The sequence below is a fragment of the Chlamydotis macqueenii genome, chromosome 2 (assembly GCF_036417535.1).
Source record: "Chlamydotis macqueenii isolate bChlMac1 chromosome 2, bChlMac1.mat, whole genome shotgun sequence".
NCBI lineage: Eukaryota > Metazoa > Chordata > Aves > Otidiformes > Otididae > Chlamydotis > Chlamydotis macqueenii.
The window spans coordinates 46,041,227-46,061,551 of record NC_141557.1 but is presented as its reverse complement, the minus strand read 5'-3'; the positions used below and the strand labels follow the sequence as shown (position 1 = coordinate 46,061,551).

At 37.2% G+C, this 20,325-nt stretch overlaps 1 protein-coding gene across 1 annotated transcript; it reads right to left on the bottom strand.

The window, feature by feature from the left end:
• Nucleotides 1-1,365: 1,365 nt before the first annotated feature.
• Nucleotides 1,366-19,977, bottom strand: ACP3 (acid phosphatase 3). Its single transcript, XM_086741599.1, has 11 exons — nt 19,864-19,977; nt 14,120-14,215; nt 12,646-12,732; nt 11,547-11,699; nt 8,775-8,873; nt 7,894-7,998; nt 6,749-6,881; nt 5,078-5,160; nt 3,121-3,227; nt 2,441-2,610; nt 1,366-1,484 (listed from the first exon to the last, which is right to left on the bottom strand). The coding sequence occupies exons 1-11, from the start codon at nt 19,975-19,977 to the stop codon at nt 1,366-1,368; spliced, it is 1,266 nt and encodes a 421-aa protein (XP_086597725.1).
• Nucleotides 19,978-20,325: the final 348 nt, after the last annotated feature.

Genomic DNA, 20,325 nt, shown 5'->3' with positions numbered 1-20,325 from the left:
CTCTGGACTTCTGCACCTCAGCAGGACTCATTAGCTTGAGCACATGATTGCTCATTGTATCTGTTGGGCTGAACCTGCTATTGGCACCTGTCTGTATAGTTGTCTTGACTTTTTAAAAGGCTTCTCCATGGTAATCTAATTCACAGTATCCTCTGCAGGGATAAAAAAAACTTGATTCAGCCCTTGAAACATATGATGATAAGCAGCATTTTATATAGCAATATTAGTCCTTATGATCCTAGTTTGTGATGCTAGAGAGCAATTATGGAAACACATTCCTTGCCCTTAGGAGCTTACAATCTAAACAAAATGTATTGCACTGAAGAGATCAACATACAAAAAGCAGAATCATTGTATTCTTACTCTCAGTGCATGTCTTGCGAACATAGCGGATTTTGTCAGAGCAAGGAGCTAAAGGAGTTAATGTAAATTAAAATGAAAGGTGATGAACAGAGTGGTAACTTGATGAATTACTGTACAAGTGGCTCAAAGAAATAAGACTGTAGAAGGGACCTGAAGCAGGACACAGAACAGATGCATCATAGCAAAGGATCATTCATGTCTGGGAGCTCAGAAAAATAGGAAAGCAGTGTAGCAACGGAAAATAGATTTTAATATATTTAGTAATCCATATTATTCAAGTTGTGGACATTGACCACAACCTAGTCCTATTGCACTAAGCTTCTTGCTTGATGTCTGGATACGCAACAGAGCTCCCCCCAGTTTCTACTAATTTCAGTGAGAGCTATAGTAGTGTAACTCCTTTGAAAAGCAGGCTGCAGACTTTTATTTGCTGAAGGCCAAGGTCAAAACTCATGCATAGATTTGCATCAATAAATGCAGAAACAGTATGCCCAAGTGCTAGCATGAAACTTTTTCACACTGTAATTGCAGTTTCTGCTCCCTGAAAACATTTTCCTGTGCATCAATAAAATATCCATTTATGAGAAGTAAGGAAAATATTACAGACACTGATTTCCAAAAAAGACTCATTGAGCAGGGTAAGAGAGAGGCAGAGGGCTAAATGGTAATAGACAATTAAAAAAAAAAAAGCATAGGCATTAGCATCCCTTCACCTCACTGGTTGACTTAAGAATGATTAATAGTAGTGGAGAACCTAAAGATAGAAATTGAAGTAATTCTGTCTTTCTACAAAAGGAAATTCTTAACAATAACATATTTCTACAGTATTTCTCACTGCAGACATTTAGTCTTTTAGAAGCTAGGCCACCGATACCTCAGCTCTTCAAGTTTGTTGAATATACTTTGGAGGTTAATTTGGTCAGAGCAGACTGATGGATATTAGCAACTTTAAAGGACTGCTTGATATCTTGCTGCTCTCTCTTTCATTTCTTTATGTTCCCTTTAAATGTCTTGGTAATTGTTTCTGCGCCTGCAGCGTCCGTAATGATAGAGGAGGTAGAGCAGTACAAGGTCAAAAATGAACAACAAACCAACAGCAACGTCAAATCCAATAAAAATATCTGCGAAGGAGAAACAATAAAGGAAAGGGGAGTTAATGAAAGACATAAATGTACATAATTTTGGATATAGAGATAACAGTCTAATTACAAATATGTACAATGGAAATATAGTTGCATTTTGTTCATATTTCTGGCAAGATCACGTGGCCTGTATTTACTGACCTATGCAACATAAGTATAAAAACATATACTTCTGTCCTGGAAATGCATAGATAGCTTCCTGTGCATGGGTAAATCTTACTTCTAGGTTTTCACAGGGCAAGAGGGACCATGTCTAGGTAATGCAAACTAGGAGTTTTATCAGAGATCAGCAAAACATTGAATATATGCAGGAAGAGGGAAACACCAGGACTATTGGAAAGTAGCATATGTTGTCTTGCCCTTCACTTCCCTTCTGGAAATAATATTCAGGCAGGAAGAGGTTATCAGCTGTCAGTTGTTGGTAGTCTGAGGCAAACAGCTGCTCTATCTGCATGGATCAGGTGTGCTCTGTGTGTACAGCGGAGGTTAAGGTGTCCTCAATACATAGTATACATGCCAGAAATACAGATGCATCAATCTTACTGTGCACATGCATCAGTCTGACCGTGTGTGTGCAGGACATTTTTACTTTGCATCTACAGAAGGTCTGATGCACCAAACATACACAGGACTCCTTGCATAGCACCCACACCCATACTTCTGCTGGACATTTTCAACAAGAGGAGCTCTAGTTTTGGCCATGGCCTTTAGATAGCTCCTTATGTGAGCAGGCTAGTAATAGCACTGCCTTCACACTGGTGACTAAGTCTACTCCTTACATTTTCACAGAAGTTTAATTTCTATCAGCTTTCCCTGTCCATAGTAAAGCTGCTAAAGGGAGGTCTATCTTTTGTATGGAAGGTACAAAGTTTGGAGCCATTGATACAATTTCTGCCTCCATGTCTTATGTAGGAAATATAGAGCTGTTGCACTACCTTTCATTTTGTCTTTCTTCCCACATTCTTTTGACCAATTTTCTGTAATCACAGGAGAAACTAGTTCAGCAAACTTCTCAAGTGGACAAGAAGAGGTGCATCCTGGCAGAGTGAGTAGGTAAGGATCCTTTGAAGAGTCATTCCGATAATGCATTTCAATGCTATATCGCCTGATTAACAACATTGAAAAGATTTTTTTAAAAAAGTTCTTAAACACAAGGTTTCCTATTTAGAGACAGAATGTTGGAAATAGGCTCTGACATGCTACTCTAAAACCTGTTCTTCAGGAATGGAGGCTTTGTGAAAGACATTTCCAAAACCCACTTTGCCAAAGCTGGTTACGTTATTGCACAGGTCCTTCTGAAGGCTCTTTGAACAGCAACAGCCCCAGGCTCTTCTAAGCCAATTGGTTTACCTTGGGATTTATGAAATGTTGTTGCTGTCGTTTGATGAAGCAGGAAAATTTATTTTGCCATTAACTTCCAGCTGGTAAGGCCTGTTTTCCAAACTTATTTTTCCCTAGTTTTAATATAACTCTGTGCCGATGGACTGCTCAGTGAAGCATCAGTTTAAAACAAATTTGTATCTGTCTCCTCACAATATCTGAGACGAAATTGATTTTGGGCAAGGAGGAACCAAATTCCAAACACTCTTTGTTCTCACATAGATAAGATACTTGCCCACTGCTTTCTTGGTAGAGTTCAAAAAACTGGCAAGCAGCATATGGTGGCAGTTTTCCATTGAAAATATTGAGAGCAATCTGGAGGGCCCCAACTGTGGTGTCATGCTATTGGGAAAAAAAAAAAAATCCATCCTTCAAAGTCAGTTAAGTCAACTATCATTTATACAGAGTAATGAGACAAGAGTAGAGAGGGAGTAGAAATCAAGAGAAAGCCAAACCTGTGTAAATTTCACTATAACAATATATTCAGCATATTCACTGTTGGGAAGAAACATGTTAACAGATTACTACAGACAGCAAGGGGCATTTCCAAAGAGTTACTGCAGTATGCGTCTTACACCATCCGGCAGTAGTTTGGAGACAGAGATACTGGGGGAAAGCAAGATGTGGTCTGAGAAAGAAATCTAGTTTTTCAATGCACTTTGCTACTTCTTCCTTCGGAAGTGTTTTCAGTTCCAAAGTCAGTGTAAGGCAGTATATCCTATGGCATTTCAAGTGACGATACAAGTACTTTTTTTTTTTAGAAAAAAAAAAAATATATATATATTTTTATATACGTATATATATGTATACGACACAAATAGTTACATTCAAAGATTATTCTCCTTGCCTCCACACACACTCCAGAGCTTTTAAAATTGTCATTCCTTCTGTTTGGACTTACACAATAAATTCTCGGTTTGACTTCTATTTTGATGGAATCAGTAACCCACCCAGTGTCTTCCTCTCCCCATTATCCCTTGTCTTGCAGGGTATCCCAGGAGGAGGAGCTGAATGAAGGAAGTCCAAACACTGATGCCTAAATTTTGCAAGTATCTTTGTATACATATTTGCTGGGCTTATTTATATTATAGTCTAACAGCTACATTTTCATTATTATTCAGGATCTGGAACTTTTTAGATTGATCAGTTTCAAAAATAAGAGCATACTTGGCCTCAAGGTATTAAAGCAGCAGTAAAAATTCTGAACACACTGCTTCTTCTTTTTCAAAAAGAATATAATAGGACTAGAAAATGTGTAGAAAAGGCAGCAAGAAAGATTTAAGGTATCGAGCAGTTTCTATATGAGGAAAGATTAAATAGAGTAGGACTCTACCTTGGAAAAGGAAATATGTAGGAGATGTGACAGAAAATAATAAATTCATGAGTGATCCAGAAAAACTAAGTAAAGAATTACTATTCCCTGTTTCTCAACAATAGAAATGCTAGGAAGGAGCTAAATCAGTATTAAGTTTCAAAAAAAAAAGGAAGTATTTTTTTTTCTCTTAAAACACAAGTCATTGCCACAGGATATTGCAGAAGCCAAAAGTATAAAAGCATTTTAAAAGTGATTAGATAAATTGATGGAAGAAAGTCTGTCAAAAGCTGTTAGACACACAGACACAGATTCTATCTCAGGAAGTCCCTAAGCCACAGATTGCTGAAAGGCTGTATCAGGTGAAGGCATCACTCTGTGCTGGCATTATTCTCACATTCTTCCCTGCCATTGGACATTGTTAAAAGACAGGATAATTAATGAGCTAAGGATCTTGGTCTGACCCAAATGGCCCTCTTCATCCTTTAAAAAAAAAAAAAAGAAAAGAATCCGGAGCTGTATCATCCCTTTCTAAGCAGAGGAAGAGCATGGAGGCACGGCTGAAGTTCTGCTGTATGCCAGCATCTCTGGGTTACGAGCATTTAAGGAAAGATACAACTTACAGAAACTTCATCATTAAGTTGCTGAAAAAAAAAGGATTATAAAATATATAGTTTTCTTTACCAATTACAGTTTTACTGAAACTGAGGTAAGATCCATGTTCCTGCTGTGTTTTTTAACTGACTAGTGTTCAGTTTGTTAGCTGAATTGAACAGATATTATTCTTTCATTTAACTTACAGAGAGACTCTGGTTATTCTCTTTAAGCGTCTTTTACTGGTAAAATCATAGCAAGATTTATGAAAGATGAAAATACTCACTGCAGAGTAGACCTCCATTTTTCTTTGTTTTGAAGAATTAGCAGCTTGTTTAATACTATTTAAAATAATATTCACAAGGACACCTTAAAAAGATGGGAACAAGGATGAGGAAAATGAAGATACAACATTTGCATAGAAATCAAAAAGGCAAAAGATTTTGAGTATCAGACAGAAGACATCTACTCAGGCCTCATACTAATTTTTTAGCTTACTAGAGGGAAGATATTACAGAGGTGAAATATATCATTCATCATCCAGGTGAAGGGAAGTGGCAGGATTTGGAGGAAATCACCTAGAACTATCCTGCAAACTGGGACTAATGGCACAGTTTTGTTATGCTGAGACCTCCTCTCCATCTTTTTTTTTATCTGTTTGGAGTGTTGCAATAATGATAGCTGTGCTAGTGTCTTCCCTTCTAGATGCTGAAGAAATATTTTTAACTGTTTACTTCCAACAATCATAGAATCACAGAATTGTTAGGGTTGGAAGGGACCTTTAAAGGTCATCTAGTCCAAGCCCCCTGCAAGGAGCAGGGACACCTCCAACCAGATCAGGTTGCTCAGAGCCCTGTCCAACCTGGCCTGGAATGTTTCCAGGGATGCACCACCTCTCTGGGCAACCTGTGCCAGTGTTGCTGTCCAACAAGTCACACAGTATCAATTCTTCATTTTTTTCAAAGCTCTTTTGTACTCCTTCTCCAGACCAGAGATATACTAAAGCCAATGGGATAAGGGCAGCAGAAATTCCCTGTAGCACAATTTGTACTGTTCTATGGAAAACAGGCATAACTAGTACACCCGTGAACACTAGAAAAAAAGTCTTGACCATGTGATATGGCCAGCTACCAGCTAGTGAGCTTTAATGCAGATCTGAGCCTATAAACTACTATATGGCTTGATCCAGTGATGTATATGCCTAGATGATAAAGCTGCTAATAACTCTCTACCTAGGTCAAGATTGCAGGGGAGGTGCATTATAAAGCCTAGCCCCAAACAGTTCAGCCTCCAGATATTCAGACTCATTTGTTTGGATTTCCTGCTCATAGACACCACAAGATCATGAGACAAATGCCTGGGTTGTGTCCTGAAGGAATGTCATGTGTGCATAACCTGTGTGCCTCAATTTTGGAGCTAAGCAGTAGTTACAGTTCTTGCGGTATAGGCATAACTTGAATCTCTCATCTTCTATTCTGATCAGACTGTTTTGGAGCAGCTTTATATCAGTCTTTCAGAGATCTGTTAATGTCTTACAAAGGTTTTGGCACAATAAGTAACCAGTATATCAAAGGAAAAAACAAAGATTGGGAAACAATTGAAATAAATATTAGAGAAACAGAACTTAGACTTAATCTAACCTAATGTCAGACATATAATAATCATGCCAATGAAGGCTTGATTTTTTTTCCCTTGGATTTCTGTAATCTTTCTTAAAATCCTAATCTCTTAAAAACTATAGGATAACTAAAAACTTTCATGTTGATACCTTGTTTCAATATCTCATCCATGCAAATGGATGGCACATATTTTCATGCTTAATATGACATCTCATGTCTGTAGTTATAAATCAAGGTTATGTATCAATATTTTTGCATGAGTAAGGTGCCAGGATGTTGCATGCTATCATAAGTATTGTCTCCTCCTTTCTGAGAGCTATGCATTTTTTTTTATTTACCTCCTTGTAGTCGTGATTTCTCTTCTGTTTTATAAAGCCCAAATAGTGACAATAAGGACAATTCTGCCAGTTTTTCCATCTTGCCGATTACATCCTTGGTGGCCCATACAGGGAGAGTATAATTGTGAATATCCTAGTGATAAAGGAAAACAAAATAATGTTTTTTGCTTCTACTGGTTTCCATCATCCTGTTGCCCAGCCTCATATTTGGACTTTCTGAGACTGTCCTGCAATTCTTTGCCCAGTGTGGTCTAATGCATCAGCATGCCCTGAAATACCCTTTGTGGGAATGGGAGTCAACCTGAAGTGGATGAATGTGAAAAGAGGAAATACCTCTGTGAAGGGGATTCCTTGTACATATAATATGTTCTTGCTATAGTGATACATGGTTTTGGTTTTGCCAGTGTGAAAGATTGCAGACGTATGTCTTATCCCTTCAGGGTCTTCAAGCTATAACCTATCTCCAGCTTTTCCTGTCTTTTCCATACAGTTGTCCAGATACCAGTTCCATCACTGGCCAGATACAGACAGGTGTCACTCTCTAGTCACATAAGAGTGACGGTGTCTTGTAGTGTCTCAGTTCCTCAGGGTATAAAGGATATATTCAACAGCCTTCATGTGCTGCTAATAATGACTAGGGCCAAATGGAACCATCCCATTCTTGGGGTCAGTCTGATTTTATTCACTGGGAGCAATCATAATCTCCTAATGTTTTAACTGATACATCATAATCTTACCTCTCATTTTCAACATCTAAGTATTTTGATGTTTACCTGTTGATAGGTTAAAGCAAATAATTTCATTTTCCTGTTAAAAGTAATAAATATATCCTAGGCAGCATGCTCAGATAATCCTATAGCAGCATATCGGGAAGGAAAATGAGGGAATAAAGGGAATGGATTTTGGTACCAGTTCTTCAGGATAAAACACTAAATGGAAAGAACAGTTTCCCAAGCTGTAAACCATGGTTTTAGTTTATTATATTTTACCAATGCACTAAATTAAAACTTAGATTCAAATTAAAAAAAAAAAATCAAATCCAGGACAGAAGGCAACTCATTCCTATGAAACCACATTGCTGTGGTTTAATTGAAACCTACCTTTGGAGTAATACTCTTTCCTGACCTCTATTGCCTTATTATTACCTCACAGTGTAGAGTATCATATGTATTCCAGAGCTGGAAATTGTCCAGTATTTTAAGATGATTTAGTTCAAGTCCAGTGTTAACTGCCATTGTTTGCAAAAAATCCTGGGAGAAAAAAAGTGAAGAGTATACCACAAATACTCAATACACATGGAACATATATACATACAGATTCCTTAGCATCCAACCTGGCAACACAGTAATGTTTAACTTTACACAAGTGAAATCCTTGTAGTGAAAGATTTTGGTTGCAGATTTCATTTTGTAACCATTTCAAAGTACTGATTTCTATTTCAGACACTGCTTTTTCTCAGCCCAACTATGGATAAGTCTGATGCTCTCTCTGCTGCACTCTTCTCTCCCTTGTCTGACTGCTCCAAGAGGCTACCTCAGTCACCTCAAGCCTTCAGATATGAGGAAGAGGAAGGCACTAAGGGAAAAGGAACAAGAGAAAACAGATGAAGAGAAAATAGAAAATTAAAGAGACCCGAGGCAAATATTCATGAAGAGGCAAAAAGAAATCAAAAAGAAACTAGATTTTCCTTCTGCCATTGAAAGGGAGCTAAATATCTAACTAATAGTGCCACAACAATTCCTGTAGGGATTCTTGCTACATGCTACCACAGAAGAATAAAGGAACTCCTTTATATCCCTTATTCCCATGTTACCTGTTTCATACTAGTAGCTGAGAGAGAGGATAGCAATGAAGTCATAATTCATATTGGCCCAGATTTCTGATTTTAAGAGTCCTCAGGATATATATTTTTTTGCATTTATTTATTTTTGCATTTTAGCAAAAGGAAATAATGCAATTCCATAACTTCTACATCCTAGTTACTTTCCTGCTTCTTAGATTTTGTTTCCTTTCTATTTTGTCTTACCATATATGGTTGTATTCTATTTTGAAATTCACTAGATGTTTGTGTTTCATTCTGAAGTTCATCAAAACGGGGACAGTCACGCAAAGGAAAATACAGCTTCTGAAACAAGAGAAGTAAAACTTAGAATAGTTCTAGAATTATCAACACACCTCTAGTTTTTCTATTGCTGAGATTGCTGATGTAATATTTGTTAGATTTATGGCCATGCTGCAGCTACTCCATAATGGTTTGTTTGGGTACCTCGTTCATGAATTTAGTTAACATAAGCAACGGACTGTGGTAACTTGACTTTTCAGTGGCTACTTGTGGCTGTGATAGCTTGATTTCCCTCAGTTTAACTGATTTTGGCAAAAAGCAATTATGTGTGTCTGTCAGGGGATTACTCTGGGAAGAGGACCAGGTTCCATGATCAGGAATTTTAAAAAGCTACCATTTCCCTGTTAATTTCTGAATCCCCCCAGATGCAGCTTGACTCCACCTGGTACTGGAATCTGAATTGTTTCTGCATCTACACATCCTGCTCTCATCTCTTTGGAGGTAAGCAGTGTATTATGGTAAGCATTTTAAGTACCACTTAATGGACAGAACTCCAAATAAGCATGATAAATAAATTGTGCTCCTGAAAGATGAAAAAGCTATTAGCCTGATAGCTCTGTTCTTGTTTAGGGCTATGGTTTACTTTTAATAACTCCAAGTGTATGCATTACAAGGTGACCTGATAGTACCCATTTGATCTGAAGCACATGTAAATGCACATGGGTCCATCAAACTCTGTGCTCTGGCAAAATGCTTCATGCCAATTGCAGAAGGACAGATGATACCTGATCCAGCATAAAGTGTCAGTAAAAAGTTATGATGAGCAAAATAACCTTGTGCTGGTTCAGCACTTTGTCACATCACTAGAGCATTTTTGACCCAGCACTAATATTATCCTATAACCATACAAATCATGTAGAGGAACTGACTTAATATACAGCGGAGAAATTAACTTCAGTATCTATGGCTTACGTATATGGAAGAAGGTTTACTCTGTCTTGGGGTGAACATTAGAAGAATGCACTTCCAGTGCTTCTCTTTTCTCTTTGATTTATCCACATGAGGCTTGCAGCAGCCACCAGCTGACACTAGCACACTTTCACTGGGACAGATTTCCAAGGGTGTGTTTTTTTCTGTAACAGCAGCACACTGGAGGGTGAAGGCTCACAGTTGCAATATGAAACTGGGGAATGTTGTTTAATTACACAATAACAAATGTTTCTCTTGCTGTATGGCTTGATTATCCCCTTCTAAGTGTTATTAATTAAGCCACTCCCTTTGGCCTCATTAAGCAGTACTCAGTACATTGCCTGTCAGATCTTGATAGATCTCAGTGGCTGAAAAATAAACTGTGATTAGGTTTTTTTACAGAACTATACTTGGCCTCCATTTCCCACTTGTGTTGCTTAGGGCTTGAAAATACCCTTAAACATCTGCTTGATTTAACAGGGGAATAATGTTTTTTTCCAGGTGGTTTGCATATTTAACAGGAATTTTGAGTTGCTGCAGAGGTGTGTTTCAGTGAAACATCAATGCCTACTCCTGAAGCAGCTGCAGAAGTGATGAGGTACTAGAGAGCTCTACAAATGGTCTTGCCTTCTCCAAACAGATCATTGCACTGCACTGTGATTCCCCTAAGGGCCTCGAGGTTTTATTTGGCCAAAACTCTGACCACTTTGATGCTTTTTTGGTCTTCTGGTGAAAGAACTTTTCCTAGTGTCCCATATTTAAATAACAGTGGCAACATTCTTTTCTGCTGAGGGACAGAGTCAAGTTTCAAGCTGAATCACATTATGCTTAATCCAGTTTGTGGAAACTCTTTCTCTCTATACCTGCTTTCAAGCATGGCCTCCAAGAATGGAGGAATGCCAATAAGAGGCAGGTGTGGCCACCCCCTAATGACAAAGTGCGTCCTCTGATGTTGGTGACTGGACAGACAGTTATTTAATAGGTTTTTTTGTATACATTTCCTTAAAGTCAACCTCTGTCCTCAAAGGCAGAAGAAAATTATCCTTTCTGTCGTTACACTCAGTAATTTTTTGTCCTTTTTTTGTTCAACACACTGTTCCTTACACAGTCCTTGTCACAGGAGTCAGTGAAATTAAAATCTACACCTGAGTCAGCTAGAGAGAGCAAGATATAGTAAAACTTCTACAAGACCTATTACTCAGGTAGGTCTGCTCTTATTATGAACCTTAAGGCAAGTGCTAGGGTTTCATTAGATGTTTGTAAAGCACTGAGCCCTTGTCTGTAATTAGGGTTCCTAAATGCTACCAGAATAGGAAAGTAATAGTTGAGAGGTCATTACAGTGAGTGGTGAAAATTCCATTCCTTGAATAAACTATGGAACAAACTTGCCAAGGAGGGGAGGTCTGTCTGGCTGATCGGTGCTTAGAAAAGCACTTGTTCTCTATAAAGTTTTAGGGCAACTTTACTATAATACTGTCCAAAAGTGTCCTTGCCAGGAGAAATGTTAGGGCTATACCTTGATGAAAACGGTAGTGTGGGTGACAATTCAGATGTTCTACAACTATAGAAGGAGGGTTTTCATGCACCTGTTACAGTTGAGCTATGACATGTTTGTCAGCCAGTAGCTGCAGTTTATATTTTCTATTAGATTGAACTCTAAAAGAATAGAAAATATTTTTTAGCTTTTTTTCCCCTTTTTTTTCTCTTTTTTTTTTTTGCTTCTGGGAAAGTTTAAGGTGTTATAGGAAGCGTTCTGCCAGTACTCACCTGGTCTGTTGATTTTTGCAAAGTATGAACTGGAATGGGTTGCCAGAGAAGCTCAGGGTTCCAAATTTGGCTGCTAGTTGGTGGAAAGAGGCCAGAAAGGTATGACTGGGCACTCATAATGGTGCGATCATAATCTGTACTTTGGATGTAAAACTGAAGATAGAATGGCAAAGAGTTAAAAATAAAATAGAAACAATAAAAATAATAAGCAAATTTTACACAACTTGTGAATCCTGTCTTCTTGTTTTCAGTTTTATGTTTTTGAATGAAGTCAAAACAGTGAAACCATAACTCAGCTTTCTAGGGCCCTACTTCATTTGCATAAATGGAATTGCCAAAGCATCTTTCAATTTGGAATCTAACCCTCAGACTGAAGTAAGAAGAATAAGAAAGCATAATTTAAAAGAAGGAAGCCCTCCGTCTTCTAAGATTCAGAGGTACATTGATATGTGCAGATGTGGTGCTTAGGGACATGGTTTAATGGTGGACTTGGCAGTGTTAGGTTAACAGTTGGACTTGATCTTAAAGGTCTTTTCCACCTAAATAATTCTATGAGTCTATGCTCCATCTGCTACACCTCAAGAATGAAGGTACTTAAAATGGTAAACCTCTCTTGGAAGCATGGCAAAGCTATAGTCTTTTATGTCTTCCCATCCATGCATACCTCATGTATTGACCAAAATGGTAGTGGTGTCTCCCACACAACGGACGTGACAAGCATCCAAACAACTGTTAGACCTCTGCTTTACAGGATGAAGTATGTGAGCATGACCTATCACATGGCTGGATATGCATTCACCTTTCAACAGGGTCGAACAATATTGGATGACTGTATATAAACTCCCAGTTCATTTGGTGGTGTGGAGCTGTTCAGTCTTGGAAAACTGGGCAGTGGAAGACTCGAACCAAATGTAGGAGCTGAAAGTTGGACTTTAGTCTATGTTTTTACCTTTACATAAAAGCCTGACTTTCAAAAATGGTCTTATATTACCTCAATTTTTCCATTAATGAAATGAATATGATGATGTGCTTTTATCTAGCACAAGTCCACAGTTCCACTGTGCCAGAGAAATGTCCTCCAGATAGCTCTGCTATATACCTCTTGCCGGTTGTATGTGCTGTTCAGAAAGTTGGAATATCTTTCTCTCATGTACTGTCCAAGTTCAAACAGCTGCTGCATTCCAGTCTGCGAGGCAAGCATACAGGTGACTGTTAGATTAAGATGACTGAAGAATCTTAATGTAGAAGTTTCTTTTCTATTTTCTTTTTTTGTCTTCAGCAATCAGTTTTTAAGTGATTACTAACTATTTATACAACGTACTGTATATATCATAGGTGATCTAGAATTTTTAACAGAAATACTCATTTATATCTGTGAAAAAATGATGCATTCTGAAATGCTAAGACTCCAATATCTGCTACAGGAAAGGGAATGTGCCTGATTCTATACAAATACTGTTTCCACAGTGCTGTAGTCTCTGTAGATGCTCCTGGAGTTATTCCTGATCAACATTTTACAGAGTTTACCAGTTAGTGACAGCTGAGGAAGAATGATTGATAACCTAGTATTTATTATTGTAATTGCTCTGCTATTTGATCAACCAGATAAATTTGTGGCTTGCATTTCATGCCTTAAGTAAGGTTCTTCCATCTTTTCCCTGATGCATCTGCAGTTGTCTTAGGTTCACACTGTCTTTTCTGTTATTCATTTCCAAAGCTGTGAGGTGAACTTTTTAAATTTTATCTGTCAGAGAAGTACATTCTTACTACTGTTGCTAAAAAGATAATAAAATAGCAAACAGCTTTCAAAAAAAAATTATATGTCAAAGCAGAAACTTTTTTTCTTCTTACAACATAAGTATGTACCTGGAGATAGTGATGTGTTGTCTGAGTGTCTGTCATATCATTCAAGCCTCACTTCAAACACTAAAGGCTGAACTGCCTCTGATTCATGCTTCTGCATCATGATGAAGTATTATTAGGAAATGCATTAACCTCTTTGCTCCAGAATTTCATATGTCAAATACAGTTAAAGAGCTAAGGCTTGATGTGGAAATGCCAGAGCAAGAAGTAAGTTCAGTGCATCCTAGTGAAACTCTGGGCTGAAAACAGCCTTATTAGAAGACACATTGTCCCCAGAAACAGCCTTCTCCTGCAAGACCTCCCTTGTTTTGTGAGTAGGTGGTTACCAGTCAAATGATGAGGTATGGACTCATCATTTGACCGGGTGGGCAGGTGTCATTCCTTTACCCTGTCACGGGGCTCAGTGCTTAATTGTCGTTAGAACTTCATCAATGTTAAGAGTATAGACAATGTTTAAACTTGTCATTTATGCAGACATTACCAGGAAGTTGTTGCTTTTAGGAAGGTAGGTCTAAAGCTATGATGAACGAGATTTCAATTTAACAGTAGTTGGATGAATAATGTTGCAAAAATGTTTATGAATTACATGGTATTGCTAATAACGACTATCAGTACTTAGGATTTGCTAGTGTTTCTGAGGAACACATTAAAAAATCTGCCCACTTCCTGTTAGAGTAGCATATGTAAGTGCTCTAAGAAAGTCAACATACCTTGGTAAGTTGTCCAAATCCCTGGGGCCATTCACTTTCTTTGTGTAGATCAGTTGGAAAGTTGACAATTGGTGTTCGGTCACCATGTCGGAAAACCTAACAAAATTAGCAGTAAAAAAATCAAGTTAATTACTGTGAACATTCCTTTCTTACCTAGCTAGAAGGCAAACATAAATTATACTTCCAGTTCCATATTGGAAAATGCGAAATATTGTAGAAAATATTGGAGAGGCTACAGAAAGCTAGTAGGATTCAAGTGCACATAAGAACCAGTATAATTATATAGGAATTTAGTGGGCATGAACCTGATGATTCTTTTGCCTAGAACATAAAATTAATCAGCCAAGATGTTAATGCTGAGATTACATCTATAGCTGGGCACCTAGACAAGAAATCTAACTGAATTTTGGGTACTCAGCACCTCTAAATATTAAATCAGTTACTGGTGTGCTTATATGAGAATTTCATTAATTTGGCGTAGACACTTGAAACTTTTAGTAACTGCTTTCTTCATAGCAGTATCTTTAAAAGTAATTCCATGTACACATGGATCTTATGTTTGATTTCTCAGTTACCCTAAAATATAAAGATGAAAAAGTATGAACATTTACACTGTTAGCATACTTAATATTTATTAATATTTGTTAATATGTTTATGTATATATATGAAAATATTTTTGAAAGCCTGTAGGATTATTTTTTTTTCCCTGTTGAATTCAGTGAGAGCAAAGAGTTTGGTCGCTTTCCTATCCTGGACACTCCAGCATGGTGAATATTAGTGGGACACGTTCAATCATACGGTTTTTACATCAGAAACCTTAAATGAGCCTTTTTGTGTTTTTATTCCAGCATACAAAGAAAATACCAATCCTAGATTAAATAATTCTGAAAAACCCTGAATTACCCTCCCTAAGTATGTTTGTCATGTATGGGCTTAGAAAAATGAAGTCCACAAAAGTTTCAAATGAAAGGAAATGCTGGAATACAAATTCGCAGGGCTCCACACAATCTTCCAGGATTCTGATCCAAACTGTTGCAAAAGTTACCTTTGCTTTTATCAATGTTCACGTAATCAACCTCATTCCTGACTTTGCAGAATAAAATGACAATGTGAAAGCATGATATATTTGTTCATAAAATGACATTTATTCTATAATACCTCACTGGGTATATAGCTTGACTATAATAATATTCTCTATTGCCTCATTAAGCTACATCATTCTTGCCCAAACATCAGAGAGGTTTAGACACGCTAGTTAGTTTGCCACTCCCAGTGGGAGGTGCTTTATGCTTATATTTTTCAAAGTAAACACAAGCAGTGTGGCTTAGTGTTTTAATTACAAGACACACCCTTTTCATCAGCCTTCTGTACTAATGTGCACAAACCCGTGCTACAGCAGGTACTTCAAAGATGGAAAGTACTGTTTAAAGGCAAGTAAATTGGATTTGTTTTCTCCAGTAGAGAACAAGATTTGCTAGAGTAGATGTTACCCTTAGAACCATGTGGTAAACTTCTTATTATTTTTTTTGCTTTGCTAGTTGAATTTCACTGAAGATATTTCCCAACATGAAAGGAATATTTTTCAGCAAATCAAAGAGGTTTTTTCACCATCATTAACAACATGTTGATAGATGTGAAAATGCACAGTTACAAGAATAAAAAACACCTTTTTTTTTTTCTGAGTTCAAGTATAGCAAAATAGTCCATAAAATCATTCTTAAATATGTTAATTTTGCTTCTCTATGCAATTTTTAATTCTGTATATGTCTTTTCTTGCTAATCTGGAATATCAGTTTGTTCCTTATAATAATTTCTCAGTGCACCTCTGGTGAACAGGAGAATAGGTGGAGAGCTACATTTTCTGGTGATTGATTCAGTTGCACACAAGAAAAATGAGTGAAGAGGACTTTGGTGTCACTGCTTATTTCCTTGGTGTTTTGACTGCTGACATACATAGGTGTCTGGTAGGATTCATTAACTTTTCTGGACAAGCTGATGCCTCTGTAAAGAATGAAGGCTAAATTCCCAATTGCAATGTAGCTGCATACTTTCTTGTTAAATTATCCAGCTTCACAGAAAAGCATTTTTATGAGTAACTGACAGTTGCTCCAACTGACTGACACGATTAAATGACTAATTTTTTTAGGTAAGAGGTAGCAATGGATCAAGACTTGGCTAATAAATATGCCCTTTTTATTAGTGAAAAAATACCAAAAATGTGTTAGATTTTAAATACTGGTTATGATGCTTTATACTTAATGTGTGACATAACCCTCAGTGTATATTTCACTGTCACAACAGTCAACCTCCAAAAACTTTCAATAAGCCAGAACAGAGTAGCTTTTTACCTGAACAGTGGTGAGCGGGCAAAGAGGTGAGATCAAAAGATACTTAAATATATTTGGGAGTAGGAGATGTAAATAAAAATGTTTTCTCGCTTTGTAACCTTAAGAAATGGAAGCAGTGGAGAGTCTTCTCTTCTAAAAAGCAGCAGAGCTTCTTTAAGTCCACACTGATTAGAGAAGAATTCAGTTCCCTGTTTGTATTTCTGCATCTTCATTGCACAGTGACATATAAATATGATATTAATGCTAATTTGGAAGTAGCAAGAAAGAAACAAATACTTCGAAGAGCAGAAACCTGTTTTTAGGAATTGAAGGACTAAGCTTCTCAGCCAACTGATTTTATTTGTGCTCAATTTGCTTGCTACTTCTGAAAATGAGTATATATTTCTTAACACTAATCACTTGGATTTTGTGAAAAATGAGTTGATCTTTCAAATTCATTTAAAAATGTGTGCTGCAGCATTTATTACTCCTGGCCTACAGATTGCCTTTCTGACCTTTCAAAAGACACAGAACATGGCAGGATGAGAGGAAAGGAACAAGAAGTCATCATAAAAGGTGAAAAGACACTGGAAATCAAGAAGGAAGGGAGGGCAAATAGGATGTACACAAAAAGAGCAAAGCACATATGTTTGGTGTATTCATTTCAGCAGTTTTATCTGAAGTGCTTCACCTCAGTCAGTTCCTCAAAAGCAATAGATGCATAGTTGCCTGATACCCTCTTCTTCAGCTCTAATACAGCTTGAACCTGATTTGATGTCTGAGTTCTCTCATTTGTCCTTGGTAGCTTTGTGAGGGTGATCAATTTAGATCAAAATGGCCACGACTCAGACTTTGGCCAGCATTTGCTTCAGTTGTTGTCAGGTGAAAAGTCATACTGAAGAAAAACTGGTGTGGAGAGGGTGAACGGAAAATATGGCATGTGTAGTATATACATCATCTTCATTCAGAAATGCCATGAATTAGAGTGAATTATGTGTCTCTGAGTAACAGCAAGCCTCTTACAGACAGCTTTATTGACAGACTCAACTTCAACCAAAAATATTTCTCATTTTGCCAGCAATAGGAATGAAGAAACGAGAGAAATGGAACCAGTCATGCTGCCATTTCAGGGGAACCATAGATGCCGAAATACTGAGCATGTCTAGTCAAGGTTTCAAATGGCTTGGCTTGGTTAGACAAATAGATAACATGCTCAAGCAACACTTCCTATCCTGAATTGCAAGAAGAAAGACATGATGAAATCACAGTACCTCAGAAACCACACCTTTTTGTATATATGACAGGTGAAATGAATGCCTGTGTTGAGGCAGAAGTAGCAGGTCGGAACTTCTTTATACAGAGGCAATAAATCAGTATTTCATTTCTACTAGGGTACCCGATGATCCTACATATTTCCTATTTCATTCTTTTATATCTAGTTTAAATTCAGTGCACAAGAATTATGGTGCAGGCTGATGTTTACATGTGAGAAAGAAAATTAAAGTACCATTTTGACAATTGGCTTGAACTAGAACTTTTCAGCCAAAATGACTTGTGGCCAATAATCAAAATACACAGAATCAGCACAAAGACAGAAATTACAACAAGAGCAAGACACCTTCCCAGACCATAGCCAATTCTAGAAGTGAGCAAAAGGGAACATTTGTCTGGTTTTCCTCCCTTGCAGGTGTATTTTATATTGTGCGATTCTGCTAAGAAAGTTTTTAAAAGTCATTATGACAAATTTTCACAATGCAGTAATACTCTGAGGTGAAAACATAGCATCTTATACAGTAGAGCTGGAAAATGGCAATTGAATTATCTCAGAAAGATGCCTTTTAGACTTACTGTGACTGTAGCCATACTCTCATTATATCTCATTGTATCAGAGAAATGTTCTGGGGCCAATTCCTACCCTATTTATTTATGCTAGCAATTCTGTTCCCAGGAAAATTCAATCAGTAAGTTCAGAAGGCGAAGTTCAATTGAACGCACAGAAACCATGCCTTGAGAAAAGAAAGGTATGTTGATAATAAGATTAAACTTATCGTAACTTCTTAGGCAGATTTGTCAGTTTGAGGAAAAATATCAGGGATAAAAGGAAGACAGTTTAAATGAAATTTACCTCTTATTTTAATATTAATTGTGATAAGTTACCATATAAATAAATAAAGTGTATCTCCATAATGGTGAGCATTTCCTGTAATTCTTTGTGCAAAACCCATTGATTGTTAGAACACAATGACAGCTGCAATTCAATAAAAGTCTCCTTCCTTTCAAAGAGTTAATTTTCCAAGGTTTACTCACTGCCTGATTTCATCTGTATGTCCAGTTCTCCCTCTTAACATTGAAACAACGTTTAAGTATATTGCTATACACAGAACCTTACTGGGGCTCCCATTGAGTCCCTGCTGTGTGTCGTGTCTGACAGAGCAATAAGCCTCAGCAGGAGTAGGGACTGTTTTGGCCTGTGCGCTCTGGCCTCTCTCCAAATGGCACATCTACGATACAGCCAACAGACAACTAGCTATGAAATACTTTATCTAGAGCTAGATGATATGTTTTGGACACAGTACTTTTGTCTGTTATCTGTATGTGCACATAATGTCTTGAATAGAGAAAGGTGGAAGAAGAAGATCTTAAAATTCCTATTTAGGAATGTGAATTGCCCGCAACTTTATATAAAAAAATATAACTTTAGAGTAACTATTCTTTATCAGTATACTTCTTATTAAAAAAAGAAGTTGGAATGAAAAGGACTACGATGCAACCTTCACAATCCAAACTATTTCATTGAATTAATCTCTCTTTTACTTGAGCTCTTGGAGAAAGTGACTTTGAAGTAGTGTCTACTTACTTTAAAACAAGAAATGGCCCAGCAAAAAAAATGATTACAGTCTGTTTTCAACCTAACTGCAATTAATGCGACATGTATCTCAAATCTCTACATGAAAATGCCCTTTTCTGTTTCTCAGTATACTGCTGTTCCAATTCAGTTACTCTGAAATGGAAAATACTTTTGGTTTTGTTGTAACTTCTGTAACACCACAAGCTTCAGCTTCCAAACACAGAGAAGGTAGGCCACATTTGTCAGATCTCAGACCATGCATCAAAGTGTAAGCTAAATTAAGAACAGATAAACTAGACCTCAAGCCTCTTAACTCATGTGCACTGTGCATTTACGACAAAAGCTAAGTTGTTCACTTATCTTAAAATAATAACTAGAAGATGAAAATTCTTATAACTAGAGGCTTTTTTATCTTCTTGAAGTAAAGTCTTTAAACTTAGTAAGCAAAAGGGCAGCAATAATTTCTAAATCTTCAAAGAGGCAAAGCAACGGCACAGCTTGTTTGATTTGACAGCCATATAAAATTCCCTGTATTCCCTGCACCAAAAGAGAAAAAAAATCTACTTACTACAACCACAAACTTCAGTTCTCTTTCTGCAGTAGTCTGTTGAAGCAGAATGAGGATAATATGAAAAGAAAAAGACAGGATCGTAGATGTGTTGGGAAGCCATATCACTCTCATCTTGGCAGAGGATGAAAAAGACTGTAGCTCCAGCAGCTGCTCAGGCTGAACAGCCTAGACGCCAGGCTGTACTTTCAAAAGGGGTGGAACTGCTGCTGGTGAATTTCAAATCCAAGAGGAATGTTGTGTGACTGGACAACAAATTGCATCAACCTTTGTTTTCAAATTGCTGTTTACATTCTATTTAATCAAATAATAATTCAGTTCCTTTTTTCTCTGTGATATTTTTCTCTTTTGGAGTGTAAGGATGATGTTAAAATATGAAGGAGTTGCTAAGCATTCCTTATGTTTCTGCCTACCTGTTCTGTTTCCACTTCTCAGGGCTTGGAAGATTTCCAGACTGTAGCA

What these genes read in the sequence shown, in the direction of transcription:
- ACP3 (XM_086741599.1), bottom strand. Translation starts at nt 19,977, where the DNA reads ATGAGAGTGATATGGCTTCCCAACACATCTACGATCCTGTCTTTTTCT. An exon ending in CTCTACCAAGAAAGCAGTGG is followed by an intron (nt 2,611 to 3,120) that starts GCAAGTATCTTA and finishes GTTGTTAATCAG; the next exon opens with GCGATATAGCATTGAAATGC. An exon ending in GAAGAAAGACAAAATGAAAG is followed by an intron (nt 1,485 to 2,440) that starts GTAGTGCAACAG and finishes TCTCCTTCGCAG; the next exon opens with ATATTTTTATTGGATTTGAC.